Source organism: Tenrec ecaudatus, chromosome 1, assembly GCF_050624435.1.
Source record: "Tenrec ecaudatus isolate mTenEca1 chromosome 1, mTenEca1.hap1, whole genome shotgun sequence".
NCBI classification, from domain to species: domain Eukaryota; kingdom Metazoa; phylum Chordata; class Mammalia; order Afrosoricida; family Tenrecidae; genus Tenrec; species Tenrec ecaudatus.
In genome coordinates this window covers 18,402,005-18,429,460 of record NC_134530.1, presented here as the reverse complement: position 1 = coordinate 18,429,460, position 27,456 = coordinate 18,402,005, and the positions used below count along the sequence as shown (strand labels likewise).

The 27,456-nt window shown below is 39.0% G+C and overlaps 2 protein-coding genes and 1 pseudogene across 2 annotated transcripts; 2 read left to right on the top strand and 1 right to left on the bottom strand.

Moving 5' to 3' along the window:
* Window positions 1-889: 889 nt before the first annotated feature.
* LOC142447212 (olfactory receptor 7A17-like) lies at window positions 890-3,810 on the top strand. The gene is made up of 2 exons (XM_075548938.1): window positions 890-1,802; window positions 3,734-3,810. Exons 1-2 carry the CDS (start codon window positions 890-892, stop codon window positions 3,808-3,810), a joined length of 990 nt encoding a protein of 329 aa, XP_075405053.1.
* A 4,276-nt stretch (window positions 3,811-8,086) lies between these two features.
* Window positions 8,087-8,996, bottom strand: LOC142447119 (olfactory receptor 7C1-like; annotated as a pseudogene).
* Window positions 8,997-23,021: 14,025 nt separating this feature from the next.
* LOC142447022 (olfactory receptor 7A5-like) lies at window positions 23,022-23,843 on the top strand. Its single transcript, XM_075548765.1, has one exon. It carries the CDS (start codon window positions 23,022-23,024, stop codon window positions 23,841-23,843), a length of 822 nt encoding a protein of 273 aa, XP_075404880.1.
* The last annotated feature ends 3,613 nt before the right edge of the window (window positions 23,844-27,456 follow it).

The following is a 27,456-nucleotide window of genomic DNA, read 5'->3' as shown; positions in this document are numbered from 1 at the left end:
TCTGATTCAACTCATCTCTTACAATCCCACTTCTTCTCTATATTTCTTGTGTCCATTTCTACTTTTCTGCATCTCTGAACTTTGTTCTTGAGGAAATGCTGCCCTGTTGATTTTAAATATTAATTATTATAGCTGGATGTGGGTTCAGTTCTAGACTGGGAGGATAAGGGAGATTGATTTTGGGGTTCCAACAGTCTCTCTTGGCCAGTAGCCTGATGTCTTGTGTGATTTTGAGTTTGATTCCACAATCTCCTCTCCTCACTCACCCATTCTATCTAGGACCTTCTAATGTGAACTTTTTCGGAGCAGGTGGTATTTATAGACCAGGACCATCTAGTTCTTCCCATCCAGACTGTGAAGACGGATGTTGGCAGGTTCCATCAGTCTCTTAACTTCATTCTTTTCATGTGTCTTTCAATTTTCATATTTCTTCTTCTTTCTGAATGAGGAGACGTCACTAGGCACAACTTATGTTCTCATTAGCTTTGAAATACTACTGCTCCTACTCATGAAATAAGGGGAATGGTTTAAAATTTTTTATTGCTATTTGCAGTGACTACAAGGATGTTTGGTGTGTAAAGTTAGTCAAACATATTTGTTGAATGAACAAAACCATGCTTCAAGGAATTTTTAGAATTTATATTGCTTTTTTTTTAAAGAAAGATGTGATTCAAAGAAAGTGAGGCTAGTCAGGTGTGCTGTCAAAAGATTGAGCATTCGGGACTTAGACTTATGACATTCTCAGCTGAAGGGAATACATCTAGAGATATTATAATGGATTTAATTTACATGCTAAAATAGAATATACAACATATCTGTTAAACCAGTGTTAAATTCTTATAACTAAGTTTGCATCTCTCTTTTATTTTCCAGTAGTTTCTTCAGCTACATGGAAGCAAAAAACCACACACATTTGCAACATTTCATCCTTTTGGGGCTCTCAGAAGAGGCAGAACTGCAACCTCTCCTTTTGGGAGTGTTCCTGTCTATGTACCTGGTCACTTTCACTGGGAACCTGCTCATCATCCTGGCCATCATCAAGGACAACCACCTGCACACACCCATGTACTTCTTCCTCTCCAACCTCTCCTTTACTGACATCTGTTTAACTTCCACTATTGTCCCCAAGATGCTGGTGAATATCCAGATGCAGAACAGAGCTATTACTTATGAACATTGCATCACCCAGATGTATTTTTTCATGGTTTTTGGAGTATTAGATCATTTCCTCTTGACAGTGATGGCCTATGACCGCTTTGTGGCCATCTGTCACCCACTGCACTACACAGTCATCATGAACCCAAGATTCTGTGGCCTCCTGCTTCTGGCCTCCTGGTTATTGACTCTTCTGGATGCTCTATTACATGGGTTAATGGTTTTGCGTTTGTCCTTTTGTACAGAGTTAGAAATCTCCCATTTCTTCTGTGAACTTACCCTGGTAGTCCAACTTGCTTGCTCTGACACATCCCTCAATACCTTAGTGATTTATTTTGCAGCTGGGCTTCTGGGTGTCATTCCACTCACTGGGATCCTTTTCTCTTACACGAAGATTGTGTCCTCCATTATGAAAATTTCATCAGCTGGAGGCAAATACAAAGCCTTTTCCACTTGTGGGTCCCACCTCTCTGTGGTTTCCTTGTTTTATGGCACTACTTTTGGGGTTTATCTCAGTTCTGCTGCTACTCAAAATTCCAGGTCCATTGCGATAGCCTCGGTGATGTATACTGTAGCCACACCCATGCTGAACCCCTTCGTCTACAGTCTTAGAAACAAGGACATAAAGCTGGCCCTAGGGAAACTTTGCAGTTGAAAATTATTCTCTATAAAGCAGAAACAATCTCTAGATTAGAGAGCTCCTGATGAGACAGAGAGCTGAAAATCGTGAAGATCTAAATCATACTTTCCTCAGTGCGCACATCTGCTTTCAATCCCAATTACATCTGCTTTCTCTTTCTATGTAATGCAGAAGTGTTTCTTGTATATGTCTTTCAAAGGTGTTAATTTGTCTCAAAATCCTTCTTTTAGGGCAACTGCAGATTGAAATATGAAACCACTTCAACTTCTAATCATATAATATATCAGCATACTATTATCCCAAGGGAACAGTATAATTAGTGTTTTCAAACCTGAAAATGTTCATATATAAAATTTCATTTTCTTGTTTGGATAGCCGGTTTCTTATGAACAATTCTGGTATGAAATATTTGACCTCCTGAATTATTTTCTTTAAATTGAAATCTCGTTGAGAAGTTTGATTTGGAACTATATAAGCATGTCTTTGAGAGTTGGTTTGTCTCAACTGACTGGTCAGTATTCTCAGTGATTTGGTAGTTAAGGCCTGGTCACCGCTCACAATGTTCTGTAACTCAATGTCATCAATGGCAGCGTGGGATCTGCTATTAACAGTCAATTAGCTGTGTGAAGATGAGGGTGGATTGTAACCTCTTCACTCAGGTCACAGCCCTGATGCATGTGTAAGGACATTTCTTTGAGTTCTAGCACAATTATCATACAAGTGGCTGTTGTGAGAATATTTGTTTCCCTTTTTATGTGTCTTGTTATTTCGTCTGTCTTTTTGAGTTCTTATTCTTTGGACTTGATCCAATGGCCTGCCATATTGCCTGCCAATACTGAGAGCTATTGGCACCTGTCATCTGACCCACTAGCCAGGATTTGTTCTCTTCTTTAGTCTCAGAAAACCACAGAAGCAAATATAACCTGTACAATAGAGTCATCATGAATCAGTTTTAATTTAATGACAATGAGTTTGGTTTTGTTCTTGATACTGATTTGCCTTCTCTGTACACAATACTTCTGCCAAAGCTATCATTCATAGACTTACAGAAGGCCTTACAACAGAGCATTGCCTCAAATCAAAATATTCACTTTCCAGGAAAGGAAGTACTATGATGAGCTCATGTTCATGGAATACACTGGTCTTACCAGTTTCTCCCACATCCTGAAGTTGCTGGCTTAATGGAGCAGTGGGATGGTCTGCTGAAAACTCACTCACAATGCCAGCTCGGTGGCAATACCTTGCAGGATTGGGACAGAGTTCTCCAGGAGGCTGTATATGCTATAACCAATGTTCAATATGTGGTTCCAATGCTCCAATAGCCAAGACTCACAGGTCTAGGAACCAAGGGGTGGAAATGGGTGTGGCACCACCCACTGCTACTTCTAGTGACCCACCTGTACCTCTCCTGGCCATTCTTGATCAGCAGAAAGTAAGGGCTCTCCTTCAATGGTTAGTTCAGAGACACCGATGCCACCATCAACAGTGTGGTCACATCTTTCTGGTGACTTCTTATTCCTTGACCAAAAAACTTTTATTCCAAGGTGACCTGAAGATTGTGACTGTCCTTTCTGTGAATGTTATGTCCGGTCATTACTTGATTTGATTAGATATTTTTCTGAGAGGAAAAGTATTGAGAGAGACAGGTTATAAGGAAGGACAGAACAGGTTAATTATGGGTACTATATGATTTTATATATATGTATTTTGTTCAGGGTCTTTCATCTGTGATACCTGATACTATCTATAATTTGTGATCACACAAATGTATTTTACAACACGGAATATATCTATTATGTTGGAATATATGTTGTAATTATCTATCTATCTATCTATCTATCTATCTATCTATCTATCTATCTATCTATCTATCTATTAGAACTACTCCAACAGGGGCTTTCTTTGGGAAAGGTGTGGAAATTACTATATTTCACAGAGTAAACAGGCTGTTGAGCTATTTACCCACATGTTGCTATAGTGCCAGACAGTTTACCATCTGGAATTTCAAATACTAGCAATGTCATCCATAGTGAATAGGTAGGATTCAGAGGGCTTTCATAGTAAGACATACTAGGATGAGGAATGAAATGATCTTTATTTCTGACTAAAAATCATAAGCTTTAAGTGGTAGTATTGAAGGATTCTAAGAATAAAATATTGAACCATATAGGAAGCAGTAAAAAACACATAAAAAACAAAAGAGTCACATTACCAAATGAATTAGTCAATGTTTGGCCATTTCAGGAATAACACGTGATCAAGAACAGCTGGGATTGAGGGATGAAGTTGAATCTGCTCCAAAGAAAGGCATTGGTGAAAAATAAGACTCCAAGAATTGATGGAATATTAATTAACCTGTTTCAATAAAGCAATGCAGCCCTGCAGACTCTCACTCATCTAAAACAAATTGGATGACCGGTACCAGACCAACTGGCTTGCAGATAATGGTACCAAATCAAAAGTAAAGGGAACCCAACACAATCTGGAAGTGATCAAATGTTGTCATTCATATCACAAAAAAGTACAATTTTGCTAAAGATAATTAACACTGGTAATGCAGAGGATGACAGGTGACCACAAGCCAACAAGAGGCCACAACAGTCAGAGGAAAGTAGTTCAAATCCTCAAAAAGGATGAACAAATACAAATCTGGGTAAAATATTCTTCATAGACAATTACTTTATTATGAATGTTCAGCAGAAACTTTTGAGGGTAGGGAAGTGTAGATTTCTGCCAAAAAGAGATGGGAAAACAAAGGACAGGAGCATGTGAAGGTGGGAGTCAGTAATAAAGAAGAGGACAATGAAAAGATTCCCTGTGAAGGTGACCAGACAGAGAAATGAACAGCCAAACTGTCCCTCCAAGGGGTTCCTCTGTGCGGTAGTAACATAATCTGGTGTCAACTTGAGACTATAAACAATGAAGGGATGGGTTTTAGCCTGCCAATCAGGCCGCAGCTTGATATCCTTGTTTGGAGACATGAAGAAGATAAATAGTTTACTGGAGGTGGGACACTCTCTCTGCTTCATATTCCTGAATACTAGCCACATGGAGCTACTCTGGTGGAGCCAGAGCCCTGGAGCTGGAGGAACTGCGTGGAGACCCACACCAGCACTGAGATGCCTCCACTGACACAGGATGCACACGACTTTCTATCTAGGGGATTGAGATCTTCTTACATTGAGCATCATTGTATGACTGCCTTAGTTTAAAGAGGAACTTATGGACTAGGATCAACATGTGTGGTAATATTACACTTATGAACTTGATTAGGATTTGGCTGTTCTGTTGTCTTAATGTACAATTGCTCTCTGATATAAAGTTCTCTCTTATACACAGTTGAGTGTCTTAAGAATTTGTTTCTCTAGTTACTCCAGACTAACCCACTCTGGGAGCCCGTGAGGATAAATTCTGACATCTGTGGGGTTTTTGAATTCTTGTTTCTATGTGGTTGATTAAAGAGCTAGAAAAGGGAGATTAAGTCCACTGTCACAGCATGCATTCTGAGGGCTGCTGAGATGGTAAATCTTTATCTGAGTAGAATGCCTCATCTTTCTCCTGGAAGGTTTGAACTGCTTACCTTGGTATTAATTTCCTAACACTTAACACACTGCACCACCAGGGCTTCTTAATACCACTAGATGTTTGTAAAAATATTTCTAGACATTTACCAGGTGTGTGATATAAGGTTTAATGCACTATTTGATATAACCTAGAATTAAGCGTCATTTCATTAATGAAATGTTAGCAGAAACTAGAATAGGACACAGATGACGACTACTTCCTTTAACTTGAAAAAAACTGAACTCCTCAGAGACTTTTCATGAACACAATCTGCAAAACTCATGAGAGGACATGAAGCATTATCACTGGGAAACAGAGCCTTCTAATGGACACTTTAATTCTTATTCTTGATTTTCAGAAATATAATATTCTATCATCACATATTGGTTGATGATTGAATTTAGAAATGTGTGCATGTCCCTTTTATAGACTGCATAGGGATTATAATTCACCTTCGATTGTTGTAAAACAGCTCTTGTAATAGATTTCAAATGCCAAAGAGAAATGTCTTTTCCATCAGGATTCCACTTAGATATTTGTTTATTTTAAAAAAATGAAAATGAGCTGATTCCAGGAATCCAAGTGGAAGGTGAATTTCGAGAATGATGAGGGCAACGAATGTGTAATGGTGCTGTGCTCAATTGCTGTATGTATGGATTGTGATAAGAGTTGTATGAGCCCCAATAAAATGATGTATTAAAAAAAATTAAAGCTAATGAGAAAGGAAAAAACGCTTCATGTCTAATTCAGGAAATGCTTCTTTCGGAGGACAGTTAGGGTTAAATACAGTATGAACATATGGAGGACTAAATAAAGAACAATTTTCAGTAGGATAACAGGTATTTGGAATTAAAATTTTTCTTCATTCAAATAGTTTGGGGATGAGTTCGCATTCTTACTAAGGTTTTTAACATGACAAATTTTTCTTTAATCGACTGGTATGTGATATTTTTATAGAAAATTTTTCTAAATAGAGAAAATTACCCATTTCACATAACTATCTGACTTCTTGTAGAAAAACCTTTTAGATTTAAACACCATTATTGCTCATCACACGCTATCTACAATAACAAATTTTTCTAATAACTTTTGATTGGACAGTTTCCTTTCTAATCCATAAAAACTCTTTCAGAAAAATGACTTTTGCTGACTGCTGATATTTTGTTTTATGTTGTACTACTTCTTGAAATAGGGATTTTTTATTGTATTGTGACTAGGTGTTTTATGTGGCATGTGAGAAATGATTCCTAATTCCTGAACTCAACACTTTCAATTATCACTTTGTCTATTATAAGAAGTAGCAACCAATCAGCTTCCTTATACTCCTTATTCTGACAGAATTGTTGAAAATGATCAAGCACATGATCACCCAGCACTTCAGTTCTCACCACGAGTTAATCTGTTGGTAGTAATACTTTACATAATAACATTGTGACTTCACCTGAGTTGAAAGCACCCTCATTACTAATAATAGTGGTAGATTAATGAGTCAGAGTCAGTAACACTTGGAGAATTAGTCAGACTTCATAACAAATTTGGAAAATTCATCCATATGCTTTTGTTTCTCTACAACCATGTTCAAACCAAAGGTGCTAGATTTCCGTCTCCAGATAAGCAAAAGATATGATAATCATAAATATAATAAACAGAGCGATTTATATGAAGGAAATAGCTCACACAGCTGTAGAAGTGGATAGGTCTAGTCTGGTTCCAAACACAGTGTTCGATGTTAAGCAGTTGACTTCTCCTGACCAACGTAGCTTTGTGGGTTCAGCAGTAACAACATGGCTTCTAATATGGATGAAATCAATGACATTAGATCAGGCTTCTGACTGGAGATGAGAGCAAATACAAGGCTCACAGGTCAGAGAATTGGTTGCCTCGAGCTCTCAGTTTTGGCAGACAATATGGCAGGCCATTTGGTTCAAGTCTAAAGAACCAGAACTTAACCAGACAGATGCAACAACACGGCCCATCTAGAAGCATCCACATTTTCTCACAGCATCCACTTGTATGAGAACTGGGCTACACACCCGAAGAAATGTCGTTGACACTGGATCAGGGCTGTGACCTGAGGGAAGAGGTTGCCATCTACACTCATCTCCACAAGCTCATTGACTGTTAATAGGAGACCTCGCACTGGCATTGATGACATTATGTTACAGAACATCATGAGGGATAATCAGGCCTTAACTAGCAACTCACTGAGAACACTGAGCATGCAATGGACACACACCAACTCTGAAAAACATGCTTATAAAGTTCCAAATCAAAATACTTAGCAAGACTTCACTTTAAAAAAAAGAACCAAGAGGTCAAATATTTCATACCAGAACTGATCACAAGAAATACTTCCCGATTAGGAATTTGAAAATTTGTATCTCAACGTTTTCAGGTTTGAGAACAATAGTAATGCTGTTTCTATGGGATCATTGTAGACAGGGATATTCTGTGACTAGCAGTGGAGGATATTTCATGTTTCAATCTGCAGTTGCCCTAAAAGAATTGTCTGTGGAGGACAGGATGTTGAAACAAATAAACACCTATGAAAGAAATATACAGGACACATTGATGTGTTATGTATAAAAAGAAAGCAGATAAATTTGGGATTAAAAGCAGACGTGCACACTAAGGAAACTATGATTTAGATATTCACAATATTCAGCTCTCTTTCTCATGATTAGCTCTCTAATCAAGAGATTTTTTCTGCTGTCTAGAAAATAATTTTCAACTGCAAAGTTTCCCTAGGGCCTGCTTTACGTCCTTCTTTCTAAGAGTGTAGATAAAAGGGTTCAGCATGGGTGTGGCTACAGTGTACATCACTGAGGCGATTGCACTGGGCCTGGAATTTTGAGAAGCAGCAAAACTGAGATAAACCCCAAGACCTGTGGCATAGAACAAGGAAACCACGGAGAGGTGGGACCCACAGGTGGAAAAGGCTTTATATTTGTCCCCAGATGATGAAATTTTCACAATGGGGGACACAATATTTATGTAAGAGAAAAGGATCCCATTGAGTGGAAGGGCAGTTGCAAAATAAATTACTAAAGTATTGAGGAATGTGTCAGAGCAAGCAAGTTGGATTACCTGGTTAAGTTCACAGAAAAAATGGGAGATTTCCAACTCTGTACAAAAGAACAAATGCAAAACCATTAACCCATGTAACAGAGCATCCCGTAACACTCAATAACCAGCAGGCTAGAAGCAGGAGACCACAGGATCTTGGGTTCATGATGACCGTGTAGTGCAGTGGGTGACAGATGGCCACAAAACAGTCATAGGCCATCACTGTCAAGAGAAAATGATCCAGTCTTGTTAAAAACAAAGTAAAAATATATCTGGGTGACGCAGTGCTCATGTGTAATGAATCTGTTCTGCACCTGGATGTTCAGCAGCATCTTTGGGACAGTGGTGGAGGTGAAACAGATGTCTGCAAAGGGAGGTTGGAGAGGAAGAAGTACATGGGTGTGTGGAGGTGGGAGTCTGTGGTGATGGCCAGGATGATGAGCAGGTTCCCAGAGAAGGTGACCCAGGACATAGACAGGGACAGTCCAAAGAGCGGGGGCTGCAGCTCTGCCACTTCTGAGAGCCCCAAAAGGATGAAATGTTGGAAATGTGTGTGGTTTCTTGGTTCCATGTAGCTGAAGAAACTACTGGAAAAGAAAAGAGCAATGCAACTTAGTTATAAGAAGTTAACACTGGTCTAACAGATCTGCTGTATATTCCATTTTAGCATGTAAATTAATTCCAGTATAATATTAAGTTGAGAATGTCACAAGTCCTGAATGCTCAATCTGTTGATAACACACCTCACTAGCCTTCCTTCCTTCAAATCACACCTTTTTTAAAAAGCAGTATAAATTCTACAACTTCCATGAAACTTTGTTTTCTTCATTGAACAAATGTGTTTTAGTAATTATTGTTTGCCAAGTATTCTCTCTTTTTTTCAATCCTTTTTTGCAGGTTTGTAGAGCTCTTATCACAATGTATACATCCATCTATTGTGTCAAGTGCATTTGTACATAGGTTGCCATAATCATTATCTTTAAAAAATCATTTTATACGAGGCTTATACAACTCTTATCACTATCCATACATCCATGTAGTGTGTGTGAAGCCCATTTGGCCATTTGTTGCCTTCATCATGCTCAAAACATTTGCTTTCTACTTGAGCCCTTGATATCAGCGCCAAATATTCTGGCAGTCACTGAAACCTGCAATAAAATTTTAAACCATTGTGCTTATTTGATGAGTAGTAACTGCAGTATTTCAAAGCTAATAAGAAGTCAGCTGAGCTGTACCTCCTGACATCTCCTCATCCAGAATAAAGAAGAAAGATGTAGATTGAAAGACACATGAAAAGAATGAGGCAAAGAGACTCACGGGGCCTGCCAACATCAGTCTCCACAACTGTGGATCAGCAGAAGTAGATGATGCTGGTCTACAAATACCATCTGCTCCAAACAAGTTCAGGTTAGAAAATCTTGGATAGAATGGGTTGGGGGTGGGGGATGTTTCCGCAACAAAACTCAAAATCATACACGACACCAGGCTTACTGGCCAAGACAGACTGGTGGAAACCCTAGCTCTATAGAGCTCTTATCTTTTCAGACTAGAATTGAATGCACATCCAGCTATAATAATTAAATATTTAAGATCAACAGGGCAGAATTTCCTCAAGGACAAAGTTCAGAAATATAACAAAGAAGAAATGGACATAGGAAATATAGGGAACATGTGTGATTTGTAAGAGATGAGTTGATTCAGAATGTTTATGGATTATGGAATGCATAACTATGATCTGATCTATAAACCTTCATCTAATTCATAAAAAATTATATATTTCTGTCCTCAAATGCTTTTTTTAGGACATATATGTATTGAAGGTGGAAGGTGAATCCCTTAGTCTCACTCTCACATCAACTTGATGCCAACTCATATCGACCCTGTGAGGCAAGCTAGAACTGCCCCTGTGGGTTTCCAAGACTATGACTCACCATGAGTAGTAGACCCAGCCTTTCTCCTGAAGAGAGGCTAGTGCTTTTGACCTGCTGACCTTGCATTTAGCAGTACAAAGGGTAACCATTGCTCCACGAGGGGGCCAGTAGACTATTAATGATAAGTAAATGATTTATAAATATTGCCTTGATGAAATAAAGTAAAGTAGGGCAGTGGCAACAAAAGTTGAAGTCCCTCAATGAGATGGATGGATACAGTGGCTGCAAAATATGTCCTCGAACATAACATTGTGACCATGGTGCAGGATTGGGCAGATTTTCCTATTGTTGTATTCCTGTGGCTAGGAGTCACAACAACAACAAACGGCTATACCTTGGAATGGAAATGCATCGTCGTAGAACAAACCCCACTGTCTTGAATCAATACTGACTCAAAGCGACCCTCCTGCTGGTTCCTGAAACTGAAACTGTTTAAGGGAATGGGAAGCCCTGTCTTACTCCTATGTAGCTGCTGCCGGTTTCCAGATGCCAACCCTGCAGATGTCAGGCCAACGCATGAGCACTACTGCACCAGGGCTCCACTTCGTTGTACAGTCATCTTTAATAAGGAGACTTTGAGCAGAAAGTCTGAAGGTATTTAGGATGCTAGTCAAACAAAAAATGTGAAAACATTTTAGACAAAGAAATAAGTAGTGCAAAGTCTTCAGTACAAGAATATTGCTCACATGTTGTGGCAATAACAAGGAGGATGGTACGAATGAGTGAAACAGGAAGCTGGATTGAGGTTCCAGTTAGGGGTAGAGAAAAACAAGGGGGTCTGATGATCATGATGCCACAGAAGACAGCATGACATGGGACCTTAGAGTTCAATGAGTATTCTTAGATGTAATATTGTATCACATCACTTCACAATACAGTGGATGTTACTGTATTAAGATTACTTGGTGTTATACAATTAAATTATTCTGACCCCCTGGTGGGAGAAATGGTGAAGCACTTGACTGGTACCAGAAAGGTTGCCAGTTGCAGCCACATCAGAGGAGCCTCAGAGAAAAGCCTACTGGCTAGCTTCCTAAAAGTCTCTGCCCTGAAACTTTAGAGAGCGGTCCTGCTCTGCACGCATGCGTCTGCCATGAGTTTGACTCGATGCCAACTAACAACATTATGTTATTTGTATATACTAATAAAAGATACTTACATGATACATAATTCAGCTTTCTATGAAATGGACTCTCTCTCCTGTTTGGCATAACATTTTCATGTTCTGATGATAGAAGACAATTTAAGATGGCTTAAGATATTTGATCAATAGCTGTCTATTCAGTCATATATTCTCCTACTCCCTCCACTTTCAAACATAATGTTGAATTATACACATCAGGCTGAGCTGATCCAGCAGGAAACACACTCTACAAATGAATTAATCCGTTTTTCCCTCCTGTGAGAACTGAATTGCATAATTCAGGGATTCTGAGGGGATAGTCATGGATGTGGGAATATCAAGGACCAGTCAGCCCTGTTGCAGAGATCATTTGTATTGATATTCTACCATGCAATAGAGAGAGAAAGAAAGCTAGTCTACTAAGGGGAAAACATGGTGCAGAAAAAAAGAGAATAGAGGAGATTGTTAAAAAATATGAAAGGATCACAGTAAAGAAGACAGCAGCCTCTCAATCTCTACTTCCAATCCCACAATACCCAGAACAGTAATATAAACATTTTGTTCTAATAATCTGGCATTCTCTGATGCTCACCTTCCCTACATGATCGCTGACGATATACCGGCACAAATGGAAATGCAATAAAGAAAACTGATGGTGCCTGGCTGTCAAAAGACATAGCATCTGGGTCTTAAAGACTTGGAGAAAAACAAGCGGCCATCTTGCTGAGAAGCAACAAAGTCCACATGGAATTATTATACCAGCCTGTGTGATCAAGAGGTGTCAATGGTAACAGGTATCAGGCACCAAAGATCCAGAAGAAAAAATTTTATCAATGTGAAAGAGGGGTGGGGTGGGGTGCGGAGTGGAGACCCAATGGCCATCTATAGACAACTGGACATTCCCTTACAGAAGGGTTCCAAGGAAGAGATGAACAATTCACTGTACAGTATAGCACCTATGAAGCATACAACTTTCCTCTACTTCTTTAATGCTTCCTCCTGGCTACTATCATGACCTCATCTCTAGTTTATAAATCTGACTAGATCAGAGGATGTACACTGCTCCACACTAGAGTTTGCAACACAGGGAATCCAGGATAAATAAGCTCCTCTGAATCAATTAGGAGAATAGAGATACCAGGATGGTAAGAGAAAGGTGGATGAAGAAATAGCAAATTTATCTCAATGATCTACATATGACTCTTTCCAAAGGAGATGGGAATAGAAAAGTGGGTGATGGAAGACAGCGGTTGGTGTAAGATAGTTGTGGACTGAGATTATAAATTATCAAGGGTCAATTATGGAAGGAGGGTTTGGAAGGGGAAAATGAGGAGTTAATATCAAGGGCTCAAGTAGAAAGGAAATGCTTTGAAAATGATCATGGCTATATATGTGCAAATGTGCTTGACACAATGGGTGCATGCATGTATTGTGATAACAGCTGTAAGAACCTCCAATAAAATGATTTAAGAAGAAAAAAAGAGATGTCTCAGTCCAGTCCAAGTAAATCCATTAATCCCATACTAGTTCATAAGTTCCTGTTTAGACTCATGCGGCCACATTCAATGATGCAGATCACAGGAAGATCACAGGCTGGGTGCAAAGTTGCATGGATAGGAGGTCTGTTGAAACATGGCAGGTCCCCATCTACTCTGAGGGTGGCCAGCAAGCAGGAAGACCAAGGGGTGGAAGGGGAGAGAGAGCGAGATGGCAAGACTGGCCTTCAGAGAATTATTTATCTTCATAGAGCCTCTAAGTAGGTCATCGGACTGTGACCTGATTGACAGGCTGTACTCCATCATGTCTTCTTACAGGGGCCGTGTTGGCACAAGAAACCTATCACACCAGCGGTAGGAAGGAGACGTAGGAAAGGGAAAGCAAGCTGCTGTAAGGGAGGCTGATGCTCACTTGGAGGAAGGGGAAGACAATATCCTACAGGAGGAAGAAGAGCAAAAACTGGGGGAGGGAAAGTGACAAGACCAGCGATGCAGAGGTTTGATAAATTAAGTTGTTAAATAAAGCACTGATGATCCGAAATGTAAACCCTACGTAATTCAAACTGAAAAATTTAAAAGGGATCATCTCATGATTGTTACTATTTCTATATGTAAATTTTAAAAGACAGGCCATTTTCCGGTGAGACTGGTTAGTCAATGCATGTGAATCCCCAGACAAATAATAACCAATTATCTCGGTCAAAGCAAATGTCTGTTTCTTCCTATTTTCTCAATATCAGTTTGTAATCTAGATTTATACCTGGACACTTTTCAATCTTTTTGCTGTTTGTCTTCTGTAAAGTGAAAAAATATATTTATTCAGAAATGTAGATTTTGCCCAACTCTCCTGCTTTCTCACACCCTGGTCTTTGGACCCAAAGCACTCCCCATCTTTTAGCAATTGCCTTCAATGGATCCTCCCCAGAAGGATTGGGCTCACCCCCTCCTAATACCTTCATGTAGACTGGATCCGTCACAAGATGCATACAGAATTCTTGGTAATTTTCCTTCATAATATAGAATTCTGGGACTCAGCATATGAATCTGATTTACATTAGAAACTTATCCTTGTACACAATAATATAATTATTTGTTTATATTTATGTTTTACAAAGAAATCCCAAATTCACTTACATTGAGTTGAAGCTGACTCATAGGAACCCTAAAAACAGGGTAGAACTGCCCCTGTGAACTTCCAAGAGTTTCACTGTTTGCAAGATTAGCAAGCCTCTTCTCCTCCCACAGAGTGACTTGGGGGTGATTTTGAACTACTGACCTTTCAGATCCCAGTCCAATGCATAATCACTATGTCCCCAGTCCTCCTATTTGTGTAGTCAACTATGTGAAATACATCATATTCTTAACATATTTCCTACATGATTTATTCTGTTCTATGATGATATTATGAAATAACATTGAACAGTATGTATGAAATATTCTTAAAATTTTATTTTATTTTATTTTTTGGGGGGCTCTTACAGCTCTTATCACATTCCTTACTTATGTACATTTTGTCAAAACATGTGTACATATGTTTTCATCATCTTTTCAAATATTTTCTTTCTACTTGAGGCCCTGGCACCAGCTCCTCATTTCCCGCAGTCCACTTGCCTTCATATGTCCTTGATACTTTATAAATCATTCTTTTTATTTTCCCGTCTTGAACCGACTGCTGTCTCATTTTACCCACTTTTCTGCTGTCTGTCTTCCTGGAATAGGGGCCATGTGTGTATCATTGTGATCGGTTCCCCGTTACTCACCCCATCCCCTTTACCCTCCTAATTTCACTGCTCTCCTTTTTGGTCCTAATTTCACTCTGCCCTTTATTAGTCCTGGGGGTTTTATCTCTTATGGATTCCCTGTGTTGTGAGTTCTTATCTGTACTGGTATACATGTTCTGGTCTAGCCAGATTTGTAAGACAGAATTGGGGTCATGCTAGTGGGGGTGGAGGAAGCATTAAAGAACTAGAGGAACGTGGTATGTTCAGTGGGTGCGATACTGCACCTGACTTACTCTTCCCTTCCTTGCGGCCGTTCTGACAGGGGGTGTCCAATTGACTACTGATGGGCTTTGGGTCTCCACTCTGCCCTCTTCTCATTGCAATTGAATGTTTTTTGTTTGTTTGTGTTGTTTTGAATCTTTGACGCCTGATACCTGATCCCATCGCACCTCATGATCACACAGGCTGGTCTGTATTTTCCACGTGAACTTTGTTGCCTCTCAGCTAGATGACCCCTTGTTTATCTTCAAGCCATTAAGACCCGGACACCATCAGCTTTCTTCACCACATTTGCTTATACACCCGTTTTGTCTTCAGCCATCATGTCAGGGAAGGGGAACATCGTAGAGTGCCACGTTATTAGATCAAATTGTTCTTGCATTGAGGGAGTACTTGAGTGGAAGCCCAGTGTCCATCCAGTAACTAATAGTTTATAAATAAATATATGCACATTGGTCTATCCCCTTGTCATTGTATATAAATATACTTACATATATACATGCCTGTAGTTAGACCTCTATAAACGTCTTTTGCCTCCTAGTTTCATCTCCTATTTCATTTTCTTTTCCTCTGTCCCACTATCATGTCAGTTTTGGTAATTCCTCTCAGCCACATTGCCCTTGATCGAACCCGTCAAGCATCCTACACCCTCCTCAGCATTGATTTTTAAGAACTTATTCTTCCCTTGTCCCTGGGATTGTTGGCACCCCTATGCTTTCCCCCATCCCTCCCTCTCCCATGTCTTCCAGGAACCCTTGGCCCCATTGTTCTCCCCTCCGGGTAGTGCATCGTGCCTATCTTGTACAGATGAACAGTAATAAACACAAACACAAGGCAGAGGCAAACATAACAAAAAGAGAAGGCAGAAAATAAACCCACAACAGCTAATACAATAAAACTAAATGAAAAACAAAAGAATACCAACAGCTCAAAGGGAAAAGCGCTGAGACAATTCCAGATCTGGGTGTTGACCTTTATGAGTGTTTCCAGTTGAGTTCTGGGGTGCCAGGCCCTGGTTCCCAACTCCACTTGTGGTATTCATTGGGGCCTTCGTTGCTTTGCTCCCCTTGCTGCTCCACTGTGCACCCTTAGTGTTCACCGTGGTGCAGTGGGATCTGATGAGGCATGCCTGTCACTGTATGAACTAGTCTTCTAGAAGATCCTCTTCCTGTCTGGGTAGAAATCTGAAGTTGTGTCATCTTCTCTCTTCATTTTGTGTGACCTGTAGATCTTTAGAGACTTTTGGAGATGATTCAATTGCCCTCTCTGCCAATACCCGAATAAACACGACACTTTACTTGTGTAACAAGTAACAGTCTCAGAAACCCTCAGAGGCAAATATAACACCCTCAGTGTTCACCCCATCGCAGTGGGGTCGGATTGGGCATGTCTCCAACAGTATGAAACCATGTTAGAGAAGAACCTATTCCTGTGTAGGTAGAAACCTAAAGTTGTGCCATCTTTCTCTTCATTTTGTTTCTCCCGTAGATGTTTAGAGACTTTTTTGAGATGACTCAATAGTCTTCTCTACCAATACCTGTCTAATAAGAATGACTTTCTTTTTATTCAAGTATTATTGTCAATTCATCACAATGAAAGCTACTGTAAAAATACAGTGGTTAGACTGTGTGGAATTGCACATGGTCAGAATAAAACTCTGAGGTCTCAGTGAGTTATGTCCAGCTGTGTTCTTTAGCCCTCCAGAGAAGGAAATGCACCCATAGCACAGTCATTGTGGGTTACCCTGGATGCTAGAGACACCAAAATAGAAAGACAACCTCCTGGGAAGAAGGAATTTGATGGGATAAAAGTTGCACACCTGGAGATGCAAGTTGCCTCCCAGGGTCAAGTTGGCCCAAGTTTGCCTTTTGTTTTTCTCTGAGATCCAGAGAAGTAAATCTGAAGTTGCATAAGACAAAAGAATATTCCTTAATGAGGCACGTGGGAATTTCTCCCCTAAAGCCACAGGGTTGTAAATACTTCACCTCTCCCGACTCATGGAATTTACAATTTCAGGTGGTGAGGAAACTCAGTTTTATCTTCCAGAGCCCTCATGAGTACTTATAACCCCAAGGCCTTCAAAGTTCGCTGTAGTGGCAGTACAAGGAAGACGCAGCACCGTTGAACAGAGATTCTTCCGTGAAAATATCTGGATGTCCTGCAGCAGCCTCACAGGTACTGGGACAAAGTGTGAGTTCTTCTTGATGTTGGCTCATTCATGCAATTTCCTTCTTTTTAAAACTTTTAAAAACAGTTTTATTAGCACTTCATCCCCATGCTGTACAATGCAGTAATTCAATCAAAGCAAAAAGAGGTGTCAAAGTATCGCCATATTCAATTTTTGAATGTTTTCTTCTTCCCTGTAGTCATTGTTATCAATGTAGTTTTCTCTAATTGTGGCAAAAATGTGCACAACAGAACATTCTCCATTTCCAAAACTTCTACCTGTACAATTCAGTGTCGTTGATTATAGTCTTCAAGTTGCACAGCCAACTTCTTTCTCTCAACAGCCTTTATCCTTATTTCACCACATCTCTTTCTCCCACGTTGTTAGAAGGATCCACGTAACCTCACTCAACTATTTTGCTCATCCTGCAACCCATGAAATATATATTTAGCACGAAATTATACTCTGGAAACAAAGAAATGGGAAGACATTGCTCCTTCTCACAGGAATCTCACAGTTTTCATAGGGTGACAGACATGTAAAAAAATGGCCATATCCTAAGATGGTTCAGCAATCCTGGTGAAGTGGTCATATCACTGCCTCTACGGGTGGGGGGCGGGGGTTAATGGAGAATTCACAGAAAAGTTCTTAATCATCTTAAACCTCAAAGGAAGTGACAAGAAGGGAGCAATATTGGGATCAGTATTAGAGCTGTCATTTCTGCTTAGGAAATGACATGAAATAGTTCATATCAGATGACGATTGAAGGCCAGGAATGAGAAGTGGTGGATGAGTGTGGCCAAGTGGGCAGCAGTGAGACAACAGAAAGCTGTATTCTTACCACAGGACTGACATTCTGAAAGGTGTGGGGAGTCAGTACAGAGACTGTGGCAGAGGATGTGTGCAGTCAGGCTCGCCCTGTGGAGAAATCGTCCTGGTCAATGCAAGCAACCCAGTCCTGCTGCTGTCAAATCCCTGCAGAGAGACAAGGTGGAAATAGCACAGGATAAGTGAGGGATGCGTCATGTGTGATGGGTTGCAATATAATTCACCCTGAAAACCACTGAGTAATGGGAGGCACGCTCGACATGTTAAATTAGTTATTTTATTTAATTCCTTACCTCCTCTCTGAAACTGTCGTCACGAGTGTAATTTAAGGGATGATGAAGATGAGAGTTGCCACAGTGACTTTGCTTGTCCAATGTGTGTCATGGCGTCTGGATGAAGCTTGTTTCCAAGGGATTTTCACTTAACTCCTATCTGTTATTTTATTGAATTTTATTGTGCTAACACTTTTATAATTACATCTGTAGTTCCCTATTATTAAATCTTCCATGAAAAGTCCAACGTTGCATTTATTGGTCACGATCTGCTTAGACTCCTGTGGCTGATATGCACTTCTTGATTTTGAGGATCATGTTAGTGTTGAGGCAAACTGGTCAAGCATTCTAGAGACTGTCTTTCAGTTGGGTTTTGCCTAATGTTTGTCATGTTTCAGTTTATTGAGGGATTTCTTTATGTTTGTGTGAACCAGGAGTTATGTGTCTTATTCACCTGTCCATTTAACAACAGCTGTAAATTTACTTGGCTTTTATTGTGATTGTGTTTAACATACAGATCAAATTGTGAAGGATTTATATCTTCAGAATAATTAAGGTTCTTCGAATTCATGAACAAAATATATCTTTAATTTTTCTTTTAGATGTATTTTGCCGCTTACATTCTATCAATTTTGCTAGACTTTTGTTAGACTAACTCCTATGTATTTTTATTTTTATTGAAGTGCTTTCTTTGATTGATGACATGTGGAAAACACTTCACTGTTGTATACTTTTATGGTTGTTTCTCTGGGATTTCTCTGTAGACCATGATGACATCTGTGAACAAAGAGTGCTTTATTTTTACCTTCTCAATCTGTACACCTTATTTTTTTCTTTTGCTGTTGTTCTCCGCAGGACTCCCAGAGCACTTTAAATGTGGTCATCCGTAAGTGTGTCATGAACTAAAATGGAAATTTTTTACTTTTTCAACATTGAGCATGATCCGTATTTGTAAGTTTTAATAGATGTTCTTTATGAATGTAAAGAAGTTTGTGGAAAAATAAAATCACAAATGATTATTTTCATTTTTACCAAATGCTTATTGTTCTTCAGTTAATATATGATTATTTTAATGTAGCTTATGTAAGACATTACATAATCAGAATTTCAAATATTGAATCAGTGTTTAATTCCTGAAACAACTCCGACTATTTGCATTGTACAATTATTTTTATACGGTATTTGAATTGATTTTCTAGTATTTTGCTGAGGATATTTGCATTTATGTTCGTGAGTGATGTTGATCTGCAGTATTGCAACAATTTCTATACCTGGTTTTCATATGACACCAATGCTAACATCACAGAACAAGTTGGAAATATTCCCTATGCTTATTTTCTGCAAGAGATTGTACAGGATTAATTTCATTACTAACCTAAAAGTTGATAGAAACCATTAGCATATCTCTAATATGTTTAACAATTATTGCCTCCCAAACATTGAATTTTGAGAAAAAAAGTTGAAATCTGCCTTGGTAGTCTCTTGTTTTTTCCTATAGATATTTCAATCATTTATGGTGTTTGAATAGTATCTTAATAATGTGAGTATAGGAATTCTTTTATGTCTTAGAGTTTAGAATATTTATCTAGTTATAATATAATATATATTAATATATAATATATATTATAACTATTTATCTAGTTATAATACTCTTCTGGGTATTGTGGGATTTAGCAGTAGGAATTGAAGACTGCTGTCTTCTTTACTGTGATTCTTTCATATCTTTTAATAATCTCCTGTCTTCTCTTTTTGTCTACACCAGTTTTCCTCTCAGTAGACTAGCTTTCTCTCTTTCTCTATTACATGGTACAATAACAATAAAAAGGATCTCTGCGACAGGGCTGACTGGTCCTTCATATTCCCACAACCATGACTATCTCCTTAGAATCCCAGAATTATGCAATTCAGTTCTCAGAGGAGGGCAAAACGGATTGGCTAATTTGTAAAGTGCTTTTCCCTGCTGGATCAGCTCAGCCTGAAGTGTATAATTCAGCATTATGGTTGAAAGTGGAGGGGGTAGGAGAAGATATGACTGAAGTATTGATCAAATATCTTATGCAAACATCTTAAGTTGTCTTCTATAATCAGAACATGCAAATGTTATGCCAAACAGGAGAGATAGTCCATTTTATGGAAAACTGAATTATGTATCATGTAGGTATCGTATCATGTAGGTATCTCTTATTAGTATATACAAATAGCATCAAATAACATAATGTGGTTAGTTGGCATCAAGTCAGTTCCAGCTCATGGCAGAAGCGTGCATGCAGAGCAGAAGCACTCTCTAAGGTTTCAGGGCGGGGACTTTTAGGAAGCTAGCAAGTAGGCTTTTCTCTGAGGCTCCTCTGAAGTGGCAACAACTGGCAACCTCTCTGGTACCAATCAAGTGCTTCACCGTTTGTCTCACCAGGGACTCTGAATAATATAATAATGTAATATCAAGTAGTCTTAATACAGTAACATTCCCTGTGACGTGGTGTGATACATTATTCCATCTAAGAACACTCATTGAACTCTGAGACCCCATGCCATGGTGTCTTCCGTGGCATCATGATCATCACACCCTTGTTTTTTCTCTATCCCTAACTGTAACTGTACACTCAATCCAGCTTCCTGTTTCACTCATTCATACCGTCCTCCTTGTTATTGCCACAACATGTGAGCAATATTCTTGTAGGAGGACTTGGCACTACTTCTATCTTGTCTAAAATATTTTCACATTTTTCATTTGCCTAGCATCATAAATGCCTTCTGACTTTCTACTCAAAGCCTCCTTATTAAAGATGACTGTACAACGAAGCGGACCCCTGGTGCAGTAGTGCTAATGGGCTCGTCTGAGATCTGCAGGGTTGGCAGCTGGAAACCGCCAGCAGCTCTGTTGAAGTAAGACATGGCTTCCCATTCACTTAAACAGTTTCATTTTCAGAAACCGGCAGGAGGGTCACTAGGAGTTAGCATTGGTCCAAGGCAGTGGGTTTTGATCTATCACGAAGAATTTCCATTCCACAGTATAGCCTTTTGTTGTTGTTGTGACTCCTAGCTACATGAATACGACGCTAGGAAAGTCCGCCCAATCCTGATCCATGGTCACCATGTTTTTGCAGCCACTGTATCAATCCATCTCATTGAGGGTCTTCAACTTTTGTTGCCACTGTTCTACATTAATTTATTTCATAGAGGCAATAATTACAAACCATTTACTTATCATTAATAATGTACTGGCCCCCTGGATACACAATGGTTACCCTTTGGACTGCTAAGTGCAAGGTCAGCAGGTGAAATCCACCATCCTATCTTCAGGAGAAAGGCTGGGTCTACTACTCCTGTAGAGTTATAGTCTTGGAAACCCACAGGGGGCAGTTCTAGCTTGCCTCACAGGGTTTATATGAGTTGACATCAATTTGATGTGAGAGTGAGAGTAAGGAATTCACCACCCACTTCCAATATATATATATCCTAGAAGAACATTTGAGGGCAGAAATATATAATTTTTTATTAATTAGATGAAGTTTTAAACAACAGGTCATAGTTATGCATCCAGTAATTCATAAACATTCTGATTCAACTCATCTCTTACAATCCCACTTCTTCCCTATATTTCCTGTGTCCATGTCTTCTTTCTTATATTTATGGACTTTGTTCTTGAGGAATTGCTGCCTTGTTGATCTTAAGTATTTAATTATTATGGCTGGATGTGCGTTCAGTTCTAGACTGGACGGATAAGGGCTCTATAGTCCTTGGGTTTCCATGAGTCTCTCTTCGCCAGTATACTGATGTCTTGTATGATTTTGAGGGTTTTTTTCTGCAAACTCCCCCACCTGCAACCCATTTTATGTAAGATCTTCTAACCTGAACTTGTTCAGAGGAGATAATATTTGTAGACCAGCACCATCTACTTCTTCAGATCCACAGTTATGGAGACTGAGGTTGGCAGACTCCATAAGTCTGTTTACCTCATTCTTTTCATGCGTCTTTCAATGTACATCTTTCTTCTGGATGAGGAGATGTCAGTAGATGCAACTCAGCTGACTTCTCATCAGGTTTTCAATAGTACAATTACTACTCATCAAATAAAGGCAATGGCTTAAAAATTTCATTGCAGTTTTCAGTGACTGCCAGAATATTTGCCGCTGACACCAAGGGCTAAAATAGAAAGCAAATGTTTTGAGCATGATGAAGGCAACAAATGGCCAAATGTGCTTGACACATGATTGATGGATGTATCGATTGTGATAAGAGCTGTGTGAGCCCTGTATTAAATGCTTTTAAAAAAAGATAATGATGATGGCAACCTATGTACAAATGTACTGGACACAATAGATGGATATATACATTGTGATTACAGCTGCACAAGCCCCCAAAAGAGGATTAACAAAGAAGAGAATACTTGGCAAACAATAATTAGTCGAACACATTTGATGAATGAAGAAATAAAAGTTTCATGGAAGTTGTAGTATTTTTATTGTTTTTTTAAAAAAGACGTGATTTGAAGAAAGGAAGGCTAGTCAGATGTGTTATCAAACGATTGAGCATTCAAGACTTGTGAAATTCTCAACTTAATATTATATTGGAATTAAACTACACGGTAAAATGGAATATTCAGCATATCTGTTAGACTGGAGTTAACTTCTTATAAGTAAGTTGCATTCTCCTTTCTTTTCCAGTAGTTTCTTCAGCTACATGGAACCAAGAAACCACACAGATTTTCAACATTTCATCCTTTTGGGGCTCTCAGAAGAGGCAGAGCTGCAGCCCCTCCTCTTCGGACTGTTCCTCTCCATGTACCTGGTCACCTTCACTGGGAACCTGCTCATCATCCTGACCATCATCAAGGACAGCCACCTCCACACACCCATGTACCTCTTCCTCGCCAACCTTTCTTTTTCAGACATCTGTTTAACCTCCACCACTGTCCCAAAGATGTTGTTGAACATCCAGATGCAGAACAGAGTTATTTCTTATGAACATTGTATCACCCAGATGTATTTTTTCCTGCTTTCTACAGGATTGGATCATTTCCTCTTGACAATGATGGCTTATGACCGGTTTGTGGCCATCTGTCACCCACTGCACTACACGGTCATCATGAACCCAAGATTCTGTGGCCTCCTGCTTCTGGCCTGCTGGTTACTGAGTGTACTGCATGCTCTATTACATGCATTAATGGTTTTGCGTTTGTTCTTCTGTACAGAGTTGGAAATCTCCCATTTTTTCTGTGAACTTAACCAGGTAATGCAACTAGCTTGCTCTGACACATCCCTCAATACCTTAGTAATTTATTTCACAACTGGGCTTCTGGGAGTTATTCCACTCAGTGGGATCCTTTTCTCTTACACAAAGATTGTGTCCTCCATTATGAAAATTTCATCAGCTGGGGGCAAATATAAAGCCTTTTCCACTTGTGGGTCTCACCTCTCCGTGGTTTTCTTGTTTTATGGTACCACTTTTGGGGTTTATCTCAGTTCTGCTCCTACTAAAAATTCCAGGTCCATTGCAATCGCTTCAGTAATGTACACTGTAGCTACACCCATGCTGAACCCCTTTATCTACACTCTTAGAAACAAGGACATAAAGCAGGCCCTAGGGAAAATTTGCAGATGAAAATTATTTTCTACAAAGCAGAACAATCTCCAGATTAGAGAGCTCCTGATGAGACAGAGAGTCGAGAATTGTGAAGATCTTAATCCTCCTCTCCTCAGTGCGCATATCTCCTTTATAGTCCCAATTTAATCTGCTTTCTTTTTATACATAATATGCACGTGCTTCCTGTATATTTCTTCCATTGGTGTTTATTTGTATCAATATCCTGTCCTCAACAGAAAATTATTTTAGGGTGACTGCCGATTGAAACATGAATCATCCTCAAGTGCTAATCCTAGAATATTCCTCTCTACAATTATCCCATAGGAATAACCTTATTATTGTTCTCAAACCTGAGACTGTTAAGATATAAAATTTCTAATTCCTATTTGGATAGCCTGTTTCTACCGATCAATTCTGGGATGAGATATTTGATCTTTTGATTATTTTCTTTAAAGTGAAGTATTTTGATTTGAAACTTTATAAGCATGTTCTTGAGAGTTGGTTTACATGTATTGAATGCTCAGTATTCTCAGTGAGTTGGCAGGTACGGCCTGGTCATCCTTTATGATGTTCTGTAACACAATGTCATCAATGCCAGCATGAGGGCTGTTATTAACAGTCAACTAGGTGTGTGAGGATGAGTGCGGATTGCAACCTCTTCGCTCAAGTCACAGCCTTAATCCAGTTGTGAGGACGTTTCTTCGGGTGTGTAACCCAATTCTCATACAAGTGGATGCTGTGAGAAAATGTGGATGCTTCTTGATGGGCCTTGTTGTTGCATCTGTCTTGTTGAGTTCTTATTCTTTGGACTGGAACCAAATGGCCTGCCATATTGCCTGCCAATACTGTGAGCTATAGGCAACCAATTCTCTGACCTGTGAGCCTTGTGTTTGCTCTCAGCTCCAGTGAGAAGCCTGATCTAATGTCATTGATTTCATCCACATTTGAAGCCATGTTGTTACTGCTGAACGTACAAAGCTACGTTGGTCAAGAGAAGTCTACTGCTTAACATCAGACACGCTGTGTTTGGAACCAGATTGGACTTATCCACTTCTATAGCTGTGTGAGCTATTTCCTTCATATAAATTGTTCTGTTTATCATATTCATGAGTATCACGATTTTTGTTTCTCTAGAGATGGAAACCTAACACCTTTGGTGTGAACATGGTTGTAGGGAAACAAAATCATGTATGAATTTTCCAAATTTGTTGCAAAGTCTGATTAATTTTCCAATTGTTGTTCACTCTGCCTCTTTTAATTTTCTACTATTATTAGTATCAAGGGTGCTGTTCACTCAAGTGAATTGACAATGTTGTTGTGTAAAGTATTACCACCAACAGATTAACTTTTGTTGAGGAATGAAGTGCTGGATGTTCATGTCTTTGATCATTTTCAACAATTGTGTGATGATGAGAAGTATAGGGAAGCTGATTGGTTGCTACGACTTTTAATAAAGAAAGTGGTAATTGAATGAGTTGAGCTCAGGGCTTAGGACGCATTTCTTAAATGCCACATAAAAGACCTTGTCACAATAAAATTAAAAATATGCTTACTTCAAGAAATAGTACAACATAAAAGAAAAACTTAGCAGTCAGGAAAAGTTATTTTTCCAAAAGAAAGAGTTTTTATTCATTGGAATTCAAACTGTCCAAACAAAAGTTATTGGAAGCATGTATGATGAGCAATAATGGTTTTTTAATCTACAATGTTTATTTTTTTAGAAGTCAAATAGTTAGGTGTAATGTATAATTTTCTCTATTTAGAAAAAAATTGATATAATATCACACAGCTCTAAATTAAAGAAAAATTAGTAATTTTAAAAGCTTTAGTAAGATTACAAACACATCCCCAAACTATTTGAATGAACAAAAAATTTACTTCCGAATACCTAGTTTTCCTTCTAAAGATTGTTGTTGATGTACCCTTCCATATGTTCATACCTGTATTTAATCCTAGCTGCTCTGAGAAAGAAGCATTTCCTGAATTGGATATGAAACATTGTTTTTCCCTCTCATTTGCTTTAATTTAGAAAACAAAACAAAAATCCAAGTACAACGATGGTAGAAAAGGGAGTTGTCCATTGGGTTTGAAATTTAAAACAAGAGCTGTTTCAGAAAAATCCAAGAGGAAGTATAATCCCTACACATTCTAAAAAAGACCCATGCTCACATTTTCAAATTCAATCATCAACCAATATGTAATGGTAGAATATTTTATTTCTGAAAATCAGGAATGAGAATTAAAATGTCCATGAGAAGGCATGGTTTCCCAGTGATGAGGCTTCATGTCCTCTCATGAATTTTGCAGATTGCATTCATAACAAATCTCTGAGAAGCTTAGGTTGTTTCAAGTTAAAGGAAGTAGTCATCATCTGTGTCCCAGTCTAGTTTCTCCTCACATTTCATTACTGAAATGATGCTTAATTCTAGGCTATATCAGACAGTGTATTAAAGCTTATATCAGACACCTAGTAAATGTCTAGAAATATTTTTACAAACATTTTGTGATATTAAGAAGCCCTGGTGGTGCAGTGTGTTAAGTGCTAGGAAATTAGTCCCAAGTTAAGCAATTCAAACCTTCTAGCAGAAAGATGAGGCAGTCTGCTCATGTAAAGATTTACCACCACAGGTACCCTCAGAATTCACCCCGTGACAGTGGACTTGGTCTCCCTTTTCCAGCACGTTAATCAACCACATAGAAACAAGAAGGAAACCCCCCCACAACGGACAGAATTTATCCTCATGGGCCTTGCAGACTGTGCTAGTCGACGTTAACAAGACAAACAAATTCATAAGACACTCATCTGTGTGCAAGAGAGAACATCATATCCAAGAGCAATTGTACATTAAGAAAACATCCCAGCCCAGTCCAGATCAAGTCCATAATTCCAATATTACCCTATATGTTTACCTCAGTTCATAAAGTCCTCTTGAGTCTCACACAAACATGCAATGATCCTCAATTCAGGAAGATAACAGGTCCATGGATATTAAATCTTGTGGATCCAGTGGCAGTGGAAGTATCTCAGTGCTGGTGTGGGTCTCCATATGGCTCCTCCAGTTCCAGGGCTCCGAAAGGTCCATGTGGCTTGTCATAAGGAATGTGAAGAGAGAGAGATTGTCCCATTTTCAGTGAGTTATTTATCTTCATCATGACTCTAAATGAGGTCATACAGCTGTGATCTGATTGATATGCTAAACTCCACCCCCTAAATCTTAATAGTCTCAAGTTGACACCAGATTATGTAATTACCACAGACTACCCCTTGTCACCTGGACACTTTCACACAACTCTTTGGTCATATGTAATTTTCAAACAATAATATAATTATCTCTGTATCTAACAGGATAAAACTAAAATGCATGCAATTAAAACATGTGTCACCCTCACTTAAACATAACATTCTACAAGTGAACTAAACAAAAATATTCTATTCTTATGTAACCACCTACATCATAAGCCTATGAACATACATAGTCCCTCAACTATGAAAGTTGTAAGCAATCCACTTCATGCCTTTATCTCTCCATTTGGGAATCTAATTTCATTATGTGGGGTCCTGATTTACAACTGCCGGCACCAGCACCATGACAGGCTGTATAAAACCAAAGTCTAGGGCAGGCTTAAGCTC

What these genes read in the sequence shown, in the direction of transcription:
- LOC142447212 (XM_075548938.1), top strand. Translation starts at nt 890, where the DNA reads ATGGAAGCAAAAAACCACACACATTTGCAACATTTCATCCTTTTGGGG. An exon ending in GCTGGCCCTAGGGAAACTTT is followed by an intron (nt 1,803 to 3,733) that starts GCAGTTGAAAAT and finishes TATTTCACAGAG; the next exon opens with TAAACAGGCTGTTGAGCTAT.
- LOC142447022 (XM_075548765.1), top strand. Translation starts at nt 23,022, where the DNA reads ATGTACCTGGTCACCTTCACTGGGAACCTGCTCATCATCCTGACCATC.